Here is a 15,875-nt window from a genome sequence, read left to right on the forward strand (position 1 = left end):
GCCCTCCTTCAGATGATGGATGGCACAGAGTGGCATTGAGCATTAAACTGCTTTACTCTCAGAGAAGCAGCTTGTGTAGTACACCAAGTTGAGTTTGGCACGGTTTGTTTTACATAAGGGTGTAGGGACATCTGCTGGTGATGGAGTGTACTGCAGTGACGCAGCCAGAATTTTTGACTGAACTAAATGAGGAATATAGCAGAGCCATCCTAACTCTTCAGATCATTAACACATTTCTTCTCTCTGCTCCGTCAGGGCAATTGGTGCCAACCCCTTGTACTGTGACTGTCGCCTGCGCTGGCTGTCCGACTGGGTGAAGACGGGCTACAAAGAGCCTGGCATCGCCCGCTGTGCTGGCCCCCTGGGCTTGGAGGGCAAACTGCTGCTCACCACACCTGCCAAGAAGTTTGAATGTACAGGTAAGCTACTGTGTTGGAAACAGAAATGTAATGTAAGCAGCATGAGTATCTTCACGCAACTCATTCCTGTCTTTCTGGCATTTCCCCAGGAGATGTCGATGCCGCAGTGCTGGCCAAGTGTAACCCCTGTCTGTCCAGTCCCTGTCAGAACCAAGGCATCTGTCACAGCGACCTGATGGAGATCTACAGGTGCAGCTGCCCACCAGGATTCAAGGTCAGAGCTGCACAATTGCTGCCTCCTATTTGTGAATATTCACATAAGTGTACCTCAGTGTGTAATTTATAGCAAAAAGTGATTATCTCTGTTCTCAGGGCAAGAACTGTGAGACAGCTCTGAATGCCTGCGTGAGTAACCCGTGTGCCAATGGAGGAACCTGCCAAGTGAACGAGGAGGAGGGACAATACAGGTGAGGAAGAAGAACTTTGAAATCAGTGCAACAAAGGACTAAAATCGCATTGATCTAATAAAGAACTTGACATGGTAACACAATGATTGTGTGTGTCGCAGCTGCACGTGTCCACTGGGCTTTGAGGGCCCCACTTGCCAAACCAACGTTGACGACTGCGAAGACAATGACTGTGAGAACGGAGCGACCTGCATCGATGGAGTCAACAACTACACTTGTTTTTGTCCCCCCTACTACACAGGTTGGTGCATGCAGCACAGTTTGACTGGAGAAGCGAAAAATCCTCCCGCACAAAACATATAAAATGTTCTGCAATGTGAGGAACAGACTCAAACGGTTTCAGGTGTAAAAATGTAAATGCCTGTTTCTTTGTAGGGGAAATGTGTGAAGAAATGGAGGATGTGTGTGCCCCAGGAAGGAGCCCCTGCCAACATCAGTCTACCTGCCTCATCACCTCCACTGGACCCAAGTGAGTGTTTGCTGCATGTTGAACAGCAGATGTTGTTTCTAGAGCAGGAGGTAGCCTTGTCGTCGTTCAGCTTGATTACAGTGTTGTGTTTGTCTATCGCAGGTGTGTGTGCTCTCCTGGTTATGTTGGCGATGACTGCAGTCTAGACTACAATGACTGTGAGGAGCATCGCTGTCAGAATGGAGCTCAGTGTATGGATGAGCTGAATGGATACTCCTGCATCTGTCCTGAAGGATTCAGGTGAGATGAAGAACAAATTTAACATGTACAGCACAGTGTCCCCTGCTTTACTTACATCATCAAAAAAAAATATCCTTGCCGTCTTTCCCTCTGTAGCGGTCAGCTGTGTGAGGTGCCCCCGTCTCCACTGTCCCTGTGCGAGCTGGCCGACTGCCAGAACAACGCCCCGTGCGTGGAGCGAGGAGGCCGCGCCCTCTGCCAGTGTCCTCCGGAGTTTGGTGGTCCACGCTGCGAGAAGCTGGTCAGCGTCAACTTTGTTGACAGAGACTCCTACCTGCTGCTCTCTGACCTCAAGAACTGGCCTCAAGCTAACATCACCCTGCAGGTATTCACAGAGTGTTCATGGATATGATTGCTGCACGCTGCCTTTCTGAAACCTGAATAATTCAAACACTTCATGCAAACATGTCCTCTCTGTAGGTATCAACGGCTGAGGATAATGGTATCCTGCTGTACAATGGAGACAATGATCATATTGCAGTGGAGCTCTACCAAGGGCACGTCAAGGTCAGCTATGACCCCGGCAGCCAGCCAGGACATGCCATCTACAGGTAAGGTGTCACTTACCCTCTAAAAGGCTGAAGTTTACCATCACTGTTGGCTGATTCAGGATGAAAAGGTGCCATTTGTATTTTTTACATCTAACGTTCTTGCGTCCAATCTCTGTTTTCCTTCCCTAGTACTGAGACTATCAACGATGGCCAGTTCCACACTGTGGAGCTGGTGACCTTTGACCAGATGGTGAACCTGTCCATTGACGGGGGTCTCCCTACCACAATGGACAGCTTTGGGGCGGTGCGGCCCCTCAACGGGGAGGCTCCGCTATACGTGGGGGGTAGGGGCCCTCTCCAGAACACACCTCCCTCCTCTGCAGGCACTCTTAACTACTACACTACTGTCAATCACCACCCCTCCCCCCTCGCTTTGTCACCACTGCAACCAACCCCTCCCCTCAACCATGCAACCCTTCAACCTCGTCCTACCTCCACCCAAACCCTATCCTCCACCCACACCATCCCCTCCTTCATGACTGTGTTTGCTAGGGGCCGCACATTAATTAGACCTCCCAGGACATATTTGGAATAAACAAATGAGCCATTTCACCGTGACAGATAACACACATTTGTTTCAGAAATGACAGATCGCAACCTATAGTGAACAAGCAATACACCACTTTATAATTCATAGATCTATTGTCACTACAGCACATTTTAAGTTTGTAAAGTACGCCCTCTTGTGATTACTATAAGAACTACCAGACACAGTCTATACTTAAGATTTGTTTTGGATTTGCATGAATTTGCTTATGCAAAATAAGCTGTAATTATTTTTAATGTGTGATTTAGCCACTCTTGACAATTGAAAAATTAGAAAATAACATTTTCTGCCATGCAGCCCAAAGTTTCAGGGTTGACATGACACTTTGCTCAAGAGTGGCTCAGAATTTGTACAGTTTGTTTAAGTGGCGTGGTGTGATGTCTTGTGATGTGGTGTGCTGTACTGTCCTTCATTCATACAACACTGCAGGAGACAGTTTCCCATACCTCTTTACGTTTTCCTGTCCTCTGTTCCAAGGATGTGTGTCTTGTGGTGCAAATGCAAAATATAAATATAAGTATACATACATATATCAATCTGACAAATTGTATATGCACTGTTGGGACACACGTGTTTGAAAATGCCTTCCTCCATTACACTCATACCAGCCCTGTGTTAGTTGTCTGTGTGTGATCCAGTATGCACGTCTTCACACCAGTAAACATTGTCTCTTTACTCTCTCTCCTCCTCCAGGCATGCCAGTGGATGTACACTCAGGCGCTTTCCGTCTCTGGCAGATCCAGAACGGTTCCAGTTTCCATGGCTGTATCCAGAACCTGTACATCAACAACGAGCTCCAGGACTTCACTAAAACCCAGATGAAACCCGGTGTGGTACCGGGCTGCGAGCCCTGCAAGAAGATCTACTGTGTCCATGGCATCTGCCAGCCTGATGGGGTCCAGGGACCAGTGTGCCACTGCCAGCCAGGCTGGACCGGGCCGCACTGTGACCAGCCTGCTACTAACCCCTGCCAGGGCAGCAAGTATGTTGGCAAATGGGACAGAATTTATATCACAAAGCAAAGATCACAACCTGCAGTGGTGGAAGAAGTACTCAAATCAGTATAACACTGCTAAAAGATACTCTGTTGCAGGGAAAAGTCCGTCATTCAAGATCCTATAAAGTAAAATGTACTTAGAGTATCGAAAGTAAAAGTACTTGTTCTGCAGAGATACAGCCCCTGTGACTGATAGAGGCTTTTAAAAACCATTACTTAGATTGTCACTGATCCAGCAATGTGTGAGTGGCATTTTAGTTTTGTACCATTAGTCCAGTGATTCCCAACCGAGGGTCTGGGTCCCCTCCGTTTTTTTTACCACATGTAAAAAAAAAAAAAAAAAAAAGCATAAAATGAAATTACTCAAGTAAAGTAGAAGTCTGTCAAAATGGAATTAAAGTACAGTACTTGAGTAAATGTGCTTTTTCACAACTGACACTTTTTTTTCAATGCTACAAATCCATCCAGTCACTGCACAAGAAAAAAACAACTTCACTGATTGATTTACTGGGCAGGAAATTTGATTTCTGTGATTGTCTCTTTCTAGATGCGTCCATGGAAAGTGCATCCCGCTGGACACTCAGTCATACCGCTGCGAGTGTGTGGAGGGCTACCGCGGTGCCCTGTGTAACCAGCAGGGGGAGCTGTTCAACCCCTGCCGTCGCCTGTCCTGCAAACACGGCCGCTGCCAGATCTCAGACACAGGAGATGCCTACTGTCACTGTGAAAGTGGCTACACTGGGGAGCTTTGTGATGCAGGTTGGTTTGCCCCCTGTCCGTCTGTAAGGTGGTGTAAGGTGATATAATTGAGCAATTATGCTCATGTCTGTGTTCCTGTTTTCCAGAGTCTGAGTGTCGAGGGGAGCCTGTGCGAGACTTCTACCAGGTACAGAGAGGCTACGCCATCTGCCAGACAACACGCATGGTCTCATGGGTGGAGTGCACCGGAGCCTGCGACACGGGGGCCTGCTGCGCCAGCCAGCGAATGAAACGCCGGAAATACACCTTTGAATGCAGCGATGGAACCTCCTTCAGCGAGGAAGTGGAAAAAACCATCAAGTGCGGCTGTGTGGGCTGCATGTAGCATCATTCACTCATATTTCCTGCTGCTGCTGAGCAGAAGATAGAAAGAAAGGAAGGAAGGAAAGAAGAGAGAGGACTGGTGGAAAGCGAGGGAGGGAAAGAAAGTAAGAGAGAGAGTATAAAGAGTATATATAAAACCTCTATCTATATATTATGGACAACAATGTTTGTAAAATAGGACATTTCCTCCCCTTCCAAGGGTGTGTGACCTACAGTAACACAGAGAAACCAACATCATGAGCAACAATGTAGAAGTGACAACAACGGCAACAAAACCATTGTATCTGCAACATTGTTCCAAGGGGTCCAGAGATTTCAAAGGTCTTGCATTCAGAGTGAGGCATCCCTCCAACCCAAATTACCCAGTGTGAATTCCCCATCCATCTGCGAGGCCTCTGACAGCCTGGCCACCATCTTCCATCTTTACTTCGTGGAGGCAGTGAGGACAGTGGGGTCCAGCCCGGCTAGGAATGGCAGAAGAGACAGAGACAGACAAAAAGAGAGAGAAAGCAGAGGGAGAAGAAGAGAGCTGGACCGTTTGACTTGGCAAAGCTATCTTGAGTTGAGCTTGGCTGGGTGACCTGGACTGGGCTGGATATGGTTTGGGTTGAGTTAAAGTTGGTGTTGGTTTGGTGTAGCGATTTCTCTGCCAGGATACAGTCATCCATCCACACATGCACATGTAGAAGCGAACAAAGGAAAGGTAGGGTTAGAGTGGCACGTGAGTGCGGACGGCGTGGCTTCGAGGCCAGGTGGTCTGGTGTCACAGTTGTGTGCTGTGAGGTACCGTAACTTAGAAACTCCATAAAAAATAGACTGCACTGACTAGCAGCACTGAAAAACGACACCTCTCTGAAGTACATGATCACACATGCATGGCATACATCGATTTACACACAGTCTTAACGCTTGTAAAAGTGCCAGGGCTTGTGTGGTGCGACTATCTGTTCCGTTCGTACAGCAAACCAATCTGGCGCTGGCACTGCCCAGCGGTTATCAGTCCCCCAGCATACATTGCCTCAGGGTTAGGATGATTTGCATAATCACACCCCCTTTGAGCAGGAGGCTGTTAAGCCCTGCTCCTCTTGATGCCTGCAGTATTAAACTTGTGCAAACTTTTGCATGTGTGGAGAAGAGTTTGCCAATAAATATGTAGAGCTTCTTAATATCATTATAAATGTTATTACAAAACAAAAGGTTGCAGAATCTGATTTTTTGTTTTGTTCTGTATAATTTCTCATATTGATTTGTTTTTATTTTTGTTATATTTTGTTACATTTTGTCTCATGATGTAACCTAACTCCTTTAGCCGTCCCCTTCCCCGAACCCTCCCCAACAATCCTTTATATAGAAATGCCTAACAGATTCTAATATATATATATTTGTATTTCATTTTGGTATAGTATTTTTCTATGTTAAAGAGTAAGTCTGTTTCTGGAAGCTTTGGGACTGGTGGAAAGGCATTCAGTTGGTTCCCTAGGTGTTTTTATTTGTTGATCTCACTTGCACCAACAAGGTAATTAATTACGTTAATTGGCCAAAAATACAGCAGCTGGTTGGCCTTGTTGTATTGGAGGCAGTATTGGTCTAGAAATATGTTTAATATTGTATATGTTGTCTTCCATGTGAATATTACATCTAATTCAGGAGAGTCTGTGCTTGTGTTTATTTATTTTATCTAAAGGCGTTTTTCTGTAGAAAGTGAAAGGCATAAATGTTGCTGACTTTCAGATATTTTCAAAAATTTCAAAAAGATGAAAAAAGGTAAAATAATGAATAAAAATAGCATAAAAATCTGTAAGGTATTTGTAACATCACTTAATAGCGAGTTACACAGTGTTTTCCTTCTCTCTGGCTCAGACATTCCTCATTTGCTGCCGGGGCTGGCGAGGCCAGAGCTGGGATGAAGAGGTGTCCCCCTCAAATTTACCTTGTAATTACCATACCACACGTAAAGGCTTCTGATTGTTTTCATGTTCATTTTGTTGAAGTGCTGGGTTGTATTTCTATCATTTTAATTTGAGAGATGTTTGCCATAGAAAGAAGGTGTTTTTTTGTTGGTTTTTTTTTTAAGTTCAACAAAGTTAAAGTAGTCAAGCTCAACTGATCATAAGCTGCTGTCAAGCCAGAAGAAATAGGATGAAGTCGCTTCTGTGGACACTGATCATGTTAAGATATATCATCCTAGATCTGTTTGAATAGGCAACTGTGTGAAGCATTACATGCCTACTACTGACAGATAATACATGGGAAAGGTCTGGACATTTCAATGTCTGTCAGTTCTGACTGGCTATCCACACACAAAAAAAGAAGAAATGGTGCCAATTACAGTGAACACAACAGTCATACCTGAATGTATAAATGTGTATAGATAAATATGACCTATGCTTATTCATGAAGTGGTAACTTTTAGCTGTTATTTAGTTTCCAATGTAAGATATAGAAATCACATACTGTTCAATAAGTGACAGTCCATCAGGATGGCTTAAGGCATTGTTCTCCCTGCAGACTGGGATTGTGTTTATCCATTTTGCTGATCTAAATGTTAAACGTCTCTTTATAGTGTGAAAGGCTGCAGACCCAGATCTCAGCTTGGTACAATGCACACAGAGCTCCTATTCATATTGCTACCCATGTTGACTTTGTTTTACATGCTGTTGTTGTGATCCCAGTGGTGTACAATGACATTAAAAGAAGATCTCATAAAGGATACTGATTAACAGTCACTGTAATTCTTAGGCTGTGTGCCTCGTAAAGGTGCATCTTTAGTCGAATGTGGCTTTCTTTTCATGTCTCCTTTCCTTCCTCTGCACTGAACTGGTGCATTCAACTTCCTGGTAGACATCTTAGTGGTGCTTGTGCTATATTGAGATGTAATTCAGTTACATGGTCACATGACCAGAAACACAGATTTTCCATCCTATGAACTATATACATAAATATGTTATTGTAAACAACACAATGTCTCTGTTGTATTGAACTGGTGCAAAAACTTAAGAAATATCCCTGGTTGGGTTATGTCTGTTTGCTTTTTTGTTACAGGATCAATGGTGGGATTAAACTGAAAAACTCCCAATAATGCTGAATGTATGTAGTGCCACCGACAAAATGTTTACCAAACCTCCACTTTTTTTCATTAATTAAACTTAAATGTGCGTGCTTTTAAGAATGTGTTGTCTTTCTTTTTCTTTTACTTCATGTCTTTTCTTATTTGACAAAATTTAGCCTAAACTCAAAAGTCCCTAAAGTGCAGTCGGAAAAATTAGAAATCTGAATGTTCACAAATGCATGGCATCCTCCTGCCAAAACATAGGCTGTCACCCGGGAATTCACTGCGTACTTTTTTTTTTTGTGAGTGAAAGCAAATTAAGCCCAAAGGGTTTGATTGTTTTGTTTCTCTACACTGTCTGCTGCTTGGGCCTCTGCAGGTTTTAGGGTTTATTGGAAGAATGCTGAGACTGAATCAAAACAGTGACGCCACAGGCCGTAAAAACCAAAACAATAAGCTGAAAGGTTCTAAAATGCTCCTTTGAGCTGAGGAGGGAACTGCAGAGTCAGGTGATTATTTTCTTCATTTTCAGAGTCAAATCTGTGCACATCCAAAGTCCATCATGAACAAACGTCCACAAATCTGCTCAGAAATCATAGGAAGATGAACTAATAATAACTCTAATTATAACTCCAGAACTTGCCTAAGAATCTGTTTTCTTCAGTATCCATATTCTTCGCTAATAGCTAATTCAGCATAAATTTGGTAACATTGACAGGTCCATTCAGAGAGCATAGGGTCAGTCAATCGTCTTTATAAAGGTTAAAAAAAAGTGAAAGGAGTTTTAAAGTTGTTAAAAGGGCGGTTACGTCTGTAAGGTTTTACTGTGTTATCACTCCAGCTTCAGTTGGATAGAGGCCTTTTGTATCACACCATTAAGGTGAACGAATCACTAATTTCCTCACGCCATGTTGGTTTTGGTGAGAAGCCGTTCATTCACCCTGTTTTCCGCAGGGACCGAGGTGACGGAGGCAAACTGTTTATCAATCTGTCCCACAGTGGGAGCTTCCTGTGGTGCTCAGGACTCTCGCCTGTGAGCCGTATGGTAAGTCATGACGGTCCCCGTCACGTGAAATGCCATCACTGGCTACACCACGGCAATTCACAAAGCTGGCACACTTGACACGAGGGCACAGTTTGCCAGGAGCACAGGTGCCTCAACTGCCTAGTCCTCATGAATGGCAGTAAAAATTTACATGCCAGGATATGAAGGGGTCAGTATCAATGGGTAAGAATTGTATGTCCTCATCACCATTTGTACAATTCATTGTGAGGAGACTACAAAGAGAGCGCTTTCGGGAAAGATCGGGAATTTAGTGGGATGTCAGGAAGCGGCTATGATGCCAGGCTTTTGCATTAAATGTGCCTGATTCATTTCAAGCATACAAAACCCTTTCACCACTCCACTTGGTTCATTGGCAGTTCAAAACTGTCTGGTTAAAGGACACTAAAACAGCGGTATAAAAGAGCCAAGAAACAAACAGAAAAATTCAAACATCTTTATATCAACTCCAGCAAAAATACAAAGATTTTAACATAAAGATGTATCATTCTTGGGATTACCACAAATAAAGCAGTTATTTCTTTCTAATATACAAAATCAAAATCTTTAAATAGCAACGGTAAAGAATAAACATGTTCAAGTCTGATATTTGGTGGGCTGTTTTAGATTTGCTAAATTCATAAGCCTACATGGAGTTCTTAAATAACAATAAAAACGTGAGACATGTTTTGCATTTACAGATGATTTACCCTCTAAAGAGAAATGACCATGATAAAAAAACAACACTGTGCTAAAAATGGTATTTTTCCTCTGACAGCACACTAAAGTAAGTTACTACTGTGGAAGTAACGAAACTTCACATTATGAGAACATCTGCCTGACAGTCAATGACGATAAAAAAAATAATAACATAATAAAACTGCAACATACTTGGATACCCAACTCAGAAGTGTGACTAGACTACCCCAAAAACTTCAAATCCAACGTGTGAATAATCTGGAAAGGTAATGTAATGTGCCATTAATGCTTAAGAGGCCATAAACTTTGTTCATATTGACCAACCAAATATACATACTTTCAAGGTTTGTTGCTTGGGATACTGGCTTGTGCATCACTTTGTCAACAATATTTCCAAAGTCATCTTAAGACGTTTTTTTCAGTATAGCTTTTAGACGGGTACTGAGTGTGCACATACTCTGCACTGGGTTTTGTCTATTCAGAGGTGAAGGGCATAAATATAGTTCTGGGTTTCAGTTCTAGGAAGGCAACAGCTTTAATGCAAGAGTTGCAGAAACTGTCTCCCCACTAACTAGACTTAACACATGCAGAAGCAGGTAAAATACTCAAAGTGAAGTCACTATTATGAGCAGAGAACAATGGGGGCAATGGTCAGAAGTGACTGCAGAGGTACACAGCGATGAAAACTGACCCAAAACAACATAAAACACACAAGCTTCTGTCATGACACACACCGAGCACCCTGTTCTGTTTTTACAATTCATACTCATATTTGCTTTAACATCTAATACAGCTATAATAAGAACAATTTTATGTTAATGCTCTGGGAAAATGGGCACATGAAAATAAAATAAAACAAAAAGAGTGAATCTGAATGCCTCAGTCAACATACATGCTGTGTGGAACGGAAACCACTGTGCACACACTGCACGTGAAGCAAATGAATGTTGACTGCCTCTCCAGGAACTGAAAGCTGTTATAACTAAAGGACAGGAGTTTTCACATTTTTACACATTCTATTATTACTTTACACTTCATAAATAAGGCACCTGGTCACAACAGTCACATATTCACAATGTTGCGATTGGAAGACAGGCTGGAGATACAAGCTGCCTACTGACTGCACGTAAAATTTTATTCAAAAGCTGATCTCCCTTCTCATAGCAAGCTGTCTGAGCAATAAATGCAGTGCATGCTATCATCTAAAACAATCATATACAAAACGGCAAAAAAAAAGAAAAGAAAAGAAATCAGGATGCTGAATGAGTTTACTGTCACCTTGACAACGGCACGAAAGCTTGATGTTTGTCATCCTATTAAAGAGAGGTTTGATAGGCTACTGTTATCTCCAGCCGTGTCGTAGAGTGCTGAAACATAATGCCAAACAGCAACTACATCTGATAGACATCATGCAGGACTTGTGTGCAGTCCCTGAACACAGAGCAAATGCTCAGCAAATAATCCGTCACATTTGCGTTTTCACACTGAAGCTTTACAAAAGCATAAATGACTTTCAAAATCAGTTCCTTCTTCACATATTCGCCTCCTGAAAAAGGTATCCTCTGAAGAGTTTGGTGAGAGTAGAAAATAGATACTTCTGGTCCTTCTGAATATATTCCAGATAAAAGTCACAAAATCCTCTAAATAAACAAAATCTGTCTCTGTGCAGGTCCATCTTATTTTGAGAGTGATGTCCTGGTGCGCTTAGCCGGGGTCTCTAAAAGCTCCCGGGCTCTCTTGGTTGCCGGTTTTGTCGCAGTGCGTGCCAGACTTCTCTTTGAGGGGGACTTTAGAGCCCCACTTCTCGTCAGCGCGGGTTCCTCAGCTTTCCTGACTGGTTTAGATGCATTTTGTGTTTTCATGGACTTCGTGGCCCTCTTTGAAGGGACTGCTGCCTCCATTTTTCTCTGGGATCTTGTTAGTACCTGGTCGGGTGAGGTTGGAACATTGACATCTACGCTCTGCTGTGTTTCAGCAGCATTCTCGGTACCTTTGATTTCAGCGACTGTCGTTTGTGATGATTCCTTTGCTTGGATTTTTGCAGCATTCGCTTTGTTCACAGCAGGTTTTTCTACCTCTACTTTCTCCACTTCCATTTGTTTTTTATTGTCGACCTTGCTTTTAGGTGCGTCAACAGGTTTATGTTGAGATACTTTAGGAGACCCTAGTCGTTGAGAACATCTCTTTGGCAATTCGCCTTTTTTAGTTGCATCTTTTGAAGCTCTACTACTGCTCTGAACCTTGACTGCCCTCTCTGGAACATGATGCTTAGTTGTTTTTTTGACAGCCAATGTTTTCCTTCTTTCCATTTTTGCTGCAGACTCTTTCATTCGTTTCCCGACCGGTAGGGGTGATTTCTGTGCCTTCAGAGATGGTTTCAGATTTGACTTAGCGGCAGACTTTGTGGTGACCAGTCTTTTCATACTCTTGGTTCGTAGGTTTTTTGAGGCCTCTTTCAGTCTTACATTGGTTTGTTGAACCTGCATCTTTTCTCGGATATTAGAGTATTTCCTCAAGATCCTTGCGCTAGCTGGATTCTTTGACTTTGCAGAGGGTTTCTGGGATTCACCAACCTGCACGGTGGCTTCAGAGGAGTGTGACTTTGTCAAAGTCTGAGTAGTACTTGGAAGCTCTCTTCTCTCTTTCCCTTTGATTGCATTTGCCTCTTGCTCCAGCGCTTTAGCGATCAGTTTCTGACTCTTGGGGTTGCTCTTTACAGGAGAGGCGATGGCAAACTTTTTCAAATGTTTCTTTAAGCGCTCTGCCTGTAGGCTTGGAAATACCCCCTGCGAGGTCCCTGAAGCACCAGACGAGCTGTGGAAGCACAGCTGAGTTTCTGACGGAAGACGAGTATTCACCTTCTTCACAATGACAAGGGACTTTGTTTCTGTTGATTCAAGGAACCAGCGACAAATACTGGTGAGATTAAAGCCTTTCATGAAGAGCATTTGGACTGGTGAATATTTCTGATGCTCTAAAGACTTTGTTTTTCGTGCCCTGCGTTTACTTTTCCATATGGCTGCCTGTCTGTCTGCTTTGTTTTTGTATTTTGTCGTTGGCTGGCCCTCTTTGTCCATTTGCACCCATCCTTTTTGCATTTTGTCATACTTAACGTTCAGATTTGTAATTAGATGCTGGTGTTCTTCTCCTGTCAGAGCCTCAAAGAATTTGTTAGTTTGTCTTGGGGGCTCGTGGCTTGGTGTAATGACAGGGATGGCTGAGCTGTGGGGCAACACTGATGCAACAGACACTGGAGGGGGCTTCACCTGAGCTTTAGTTATTCTTTCTGGCATTACTCTGATAGGAGAAGCTACATCACTCTGCCTTCCAGCTACAGAAACAGCACTGGTAGAAGGTGCAGCCAATCTTTGTGATCTCAAAACTGATTTCTTTTTGTCCACTGGTGGTGACTGAGTAACAGACTGGGGGGACATTTCAGGCTTACTACTCTCCCTCCTTAATGGCATTCTTGTGGGTGTGTCTGATATTGAAGAAATGCCATCATCTCCACCTGCAGACATGTCTTCTAAAGATGCTACATTTGGCTTCTGCTGCAAAGCAACATCACCTGCTTCTGGCTCCTTTCGGAGAACCCGTTTACTTCTTAATGGCATTATCTGTGTTTCAGTCTTTACAGGACTTTGATCTTCTAATGGACTTGATACTTCACTGCTATGTTGCTGTTTCTCAATCTTACTCTCATCTACTACAGCCTTTGCAGACCTCAGTTTTTGTTTGGCCTGCAATCGACTTTCACTTTCATTTTTTTGTATTTCTTCAGAGCTTGTCTCTGGTGGCTGAGGTTTTTCAGTGTTTCCAGGATCCAATAATTCCACTGTTGTCTCTGTTTTCTGTTGGGACTGCTCACAGATTGCAGGGGAAGATGACCAGATTGGAGAAGAAGTAGCAGGAAGCGGAGAAGGAGGTCGGAGTGAGGGCAGTTGCTCTGGAGATGGAAGAGCCTGAGTAGTGGTAGGTTTTGGCGATGAAATGGAAGTGACAGCATTTGAAGTAGGTGGTGATAGTACTGAGCCGGCTGATCTAAGTTGCCGTTTGGACTCAGTGCTCTGAGGTCGATCACCAGACGCATCAGAGAGGACAGGCAAACTATCCTGATCTCTCTGAACTCTCTTTTGTTTCTGGATTTGTTTGTTCCTTGAAGGAGTAGATGTTGGGCTTGATAGCGTGACAGAAGATGGTTCTTTCACCTGCTGTATCATGGCAGTAGTCTCAATTGATTCTACAGGTATGTCTGTTTCAGGTAGTCCGTCAACATTTTTGTTTTCAACATTTGAATCAATGGTCGAATCAAGAGAGTTCTTGTTGGATACATTCTGACTAGATTTTATTGGGGTTTTATTTGGTGATGTACCACTGTTACTTGATCTACGGCGCAGACTTCTGTCAGAGGCCGATATTGGTCTACCATTAACATAACCCACTACAACTGTTTCTGTTGGTCTTAACCGCTTTGGCAGCGAAATTACAGTTCCTTTTTTTCTACGCCAGGGGGGTAATTCCTTCAAGAGTGCGTCAAGTGTCTTGGAGGACACGTCATAGTTATCATTATCATCTTCGTTCCCTATGGGCACAACACTGTCAGCTGGTTCTAATGTTTTAATTTCTGGTCGTTTCACCACCACCTCCTGTGCTAAACCTGTGATATTGGACTCGTCTGTCACTTCACAGTTGTCACTGTGTATCGGAGTCTCTGGCTGAAGTTCCTGAGGTTGCTCATCTTGTACTTCCTCCCCCTTATTTTCCTCTATCTCTTCCTCAACTTGATTCACAGGTGATGGGGCGCTATTCCTGTCGAGAACAGAATCACTGTTGAGCAGTTCTTCTGATGAAAGTTGGGGCTCGGCTTCTTCTGCAGTAATGCTCTCTAATGGTTCCACAACTGTTTCTGCCACTATTTGCTCCATACTTTCACTCATGTCCTCTTGAGGCTCAGGCTCATTATCTTTTTCTGCTTCAAATGGGGCTTGGCTAACACTTTCTTCACTTGCAGTTGTCATCCCTGGATCTGCAGTTGCTTCCTGTTGTACATCTGTGTCCATATCAGTTTCCTTGTTCTCTGTCGGGGATCTTATCGGAGATGTAGGAACAGACTGCCCCTTGCTCCGACACTGATCAGTCTGACTAGTTTCAACTATAACGTCTACTTCACTGTCTGCTACCTCGACCATATCTCCTGTTCCTGGTATCACACTCTCATCTGACTCTTCTGTGGACATTTGTTGATTCATTGATTCCCTGCATGCTCCAGCAAAAGGCATATCCACAGGTGGTACGCCATCAGGCTTTGAAAGTATTTGTTTTGGGGTGACCAGTGTGGTCAACTCTGGCATTGGGTTAGGGCAGTTGCCCCTCCCAGCCAATGTACGGACAGTTTTCAACTCCCAGATTTCATCTGAATACATATGTCCCCTGGTGCTTTTTCTTGCATTGCGGCGTGGGAGCATGCTGCGCTGCTGTGGCTTAAAGCACTCCGTAATTGGTTTGTCAATAAAAACAATGTCACAGTGGCCGAGATCGGGGTCAGCCAGTCCCCTACAAGCAGAGTCCCTGATCCGATGATCAGAGGCCCTGATGGTCTTCCTGGCAGTCCTTGGAGAGTCTGAAGGAATGGTCGTATGGACTGAAAACAGTTTTGCTGGTGTATCTTTGGCATGCACGAGAGTCTCTCTCTGCCTAGCTTGGTGTTTGTGACTAGTCTGATTGTGTCTTTTCACAGAGGAGCTGAGTCTAGCACTATGAGTCTCTGTTCTGTTGGATGAATTTGAGTTTCCCTCTCTGTCCTCCATAGTGTCAGAGTGAGATGAAAGAGAGGCGTTGAGCACACATGACAACTTCTTACCAGCAGCAACATTGCTCGCCATGATTTTCATCTTCAGAGGTGCATGATCACCATGGCGACTGTTATCTGCATCCACTGGATTAACAGTGGGGGTGGCCAAAGCCTGGTTACTCCCTGACCCAGAGCTGCGAAGATCCAAAGCAGGGCCAGCACTAACAGATGTTTTCAGTGACACGGCATTCTCTGGAATTTTTGTCATTGCACAGCTGGCTGGGATAGAATGGGACATATCCAGGACTTCTGACTTGGGAGTGGATTCACTGGGAAACCTTAGCTCAGGGCACGTCTTCTCAGGAGTGACTGCACTGGATTTTGCATCTCCCTGGATCCCAGAGGTAGAATTAGAGTCTTGCTGTGTATTCGAAGATGCGAGTGCTTTGACCTCCGTCTGTAGAAAACCTATGGCATCTACTATCTGTCTCTGATGGTGGGGGCAGAGTTTGGCCATGAAATGTTCCAGTGTGGAGGTGGACTGCAGGTCTTTTGCCCTCGCACTACCCAAGTCTGGAGAC

At 43.9% G+C, this 15,875-nt stretch overlaps 1 protein-coding gene across 1 annotated transcript in view; it reads left to right on the forward strand.

Annotated features, from left to right (window-relative positions):
- Positions 1-7,873, forward strand: part of slit1a (slit homolog 1a (Drosophila)) — an 89,091-nt gene extending 81,218 nt beyond the window's left edge. Inside the window, exons 26-37 of the mRNA XM_041947666.1 lie at positions 256-419; positions 509-633; positions 732-826; positions 928-1,067; positions 1,202-1,295; positions 1,398-1,535; positions 1,632-1,860; positions 1,956-2,086; positions 2,216-2,370; positions 3,327-3,615; positions 4,178-4,389; positions 4,476-7,873. Coding sequence (XP_041803600.1) covers positions 256-419; positions 509-633; positions 732-826; positions 928-1,067; positions 1,202-1,295; positions 1,398-1,535; positions 1,632-1,860; positions 1,956-2,086; positions 2,216-2,370; positions 3,327-3,615; positions 4,178-4,389; positions 4,476-4,714 — 2,011 coding nt within the window. The 3' untranslated portion in view covers positions 4,715-7,873. The remainder of the gene's footprint in view (positions 1-255; positions 420-508; positions 634-731; positions 827-927; positions 1,068-1,201; positions 1,296-1,397; positions 1,536-1,631; positions 1,861-1,955; positions 2,087-2,215; positions 2,371-3,326; positions 3,616-4,177; positions 4,390-4,475) is intronic.
- The last annotated feature ends 8,002 nt before the right edge of the window (positions 7,874-15,875 follow it).

The sequence above is a fragment of the Chelmon rostratus genome, chromosome 11 (assembly GCF_017976325.1).
Source record: "Chelmon rostratus isolate fCheRos1 chromosome 11, fCheRos1.pri, whole genome shotgun sequence".
Classification (NCBI taxonomy): Eukaryota; Metazoa; Chordata; class Actinopteri; order Chaetodontiformes; family Chaetodontidae; genus Chelmon; species Chelmon rostratus.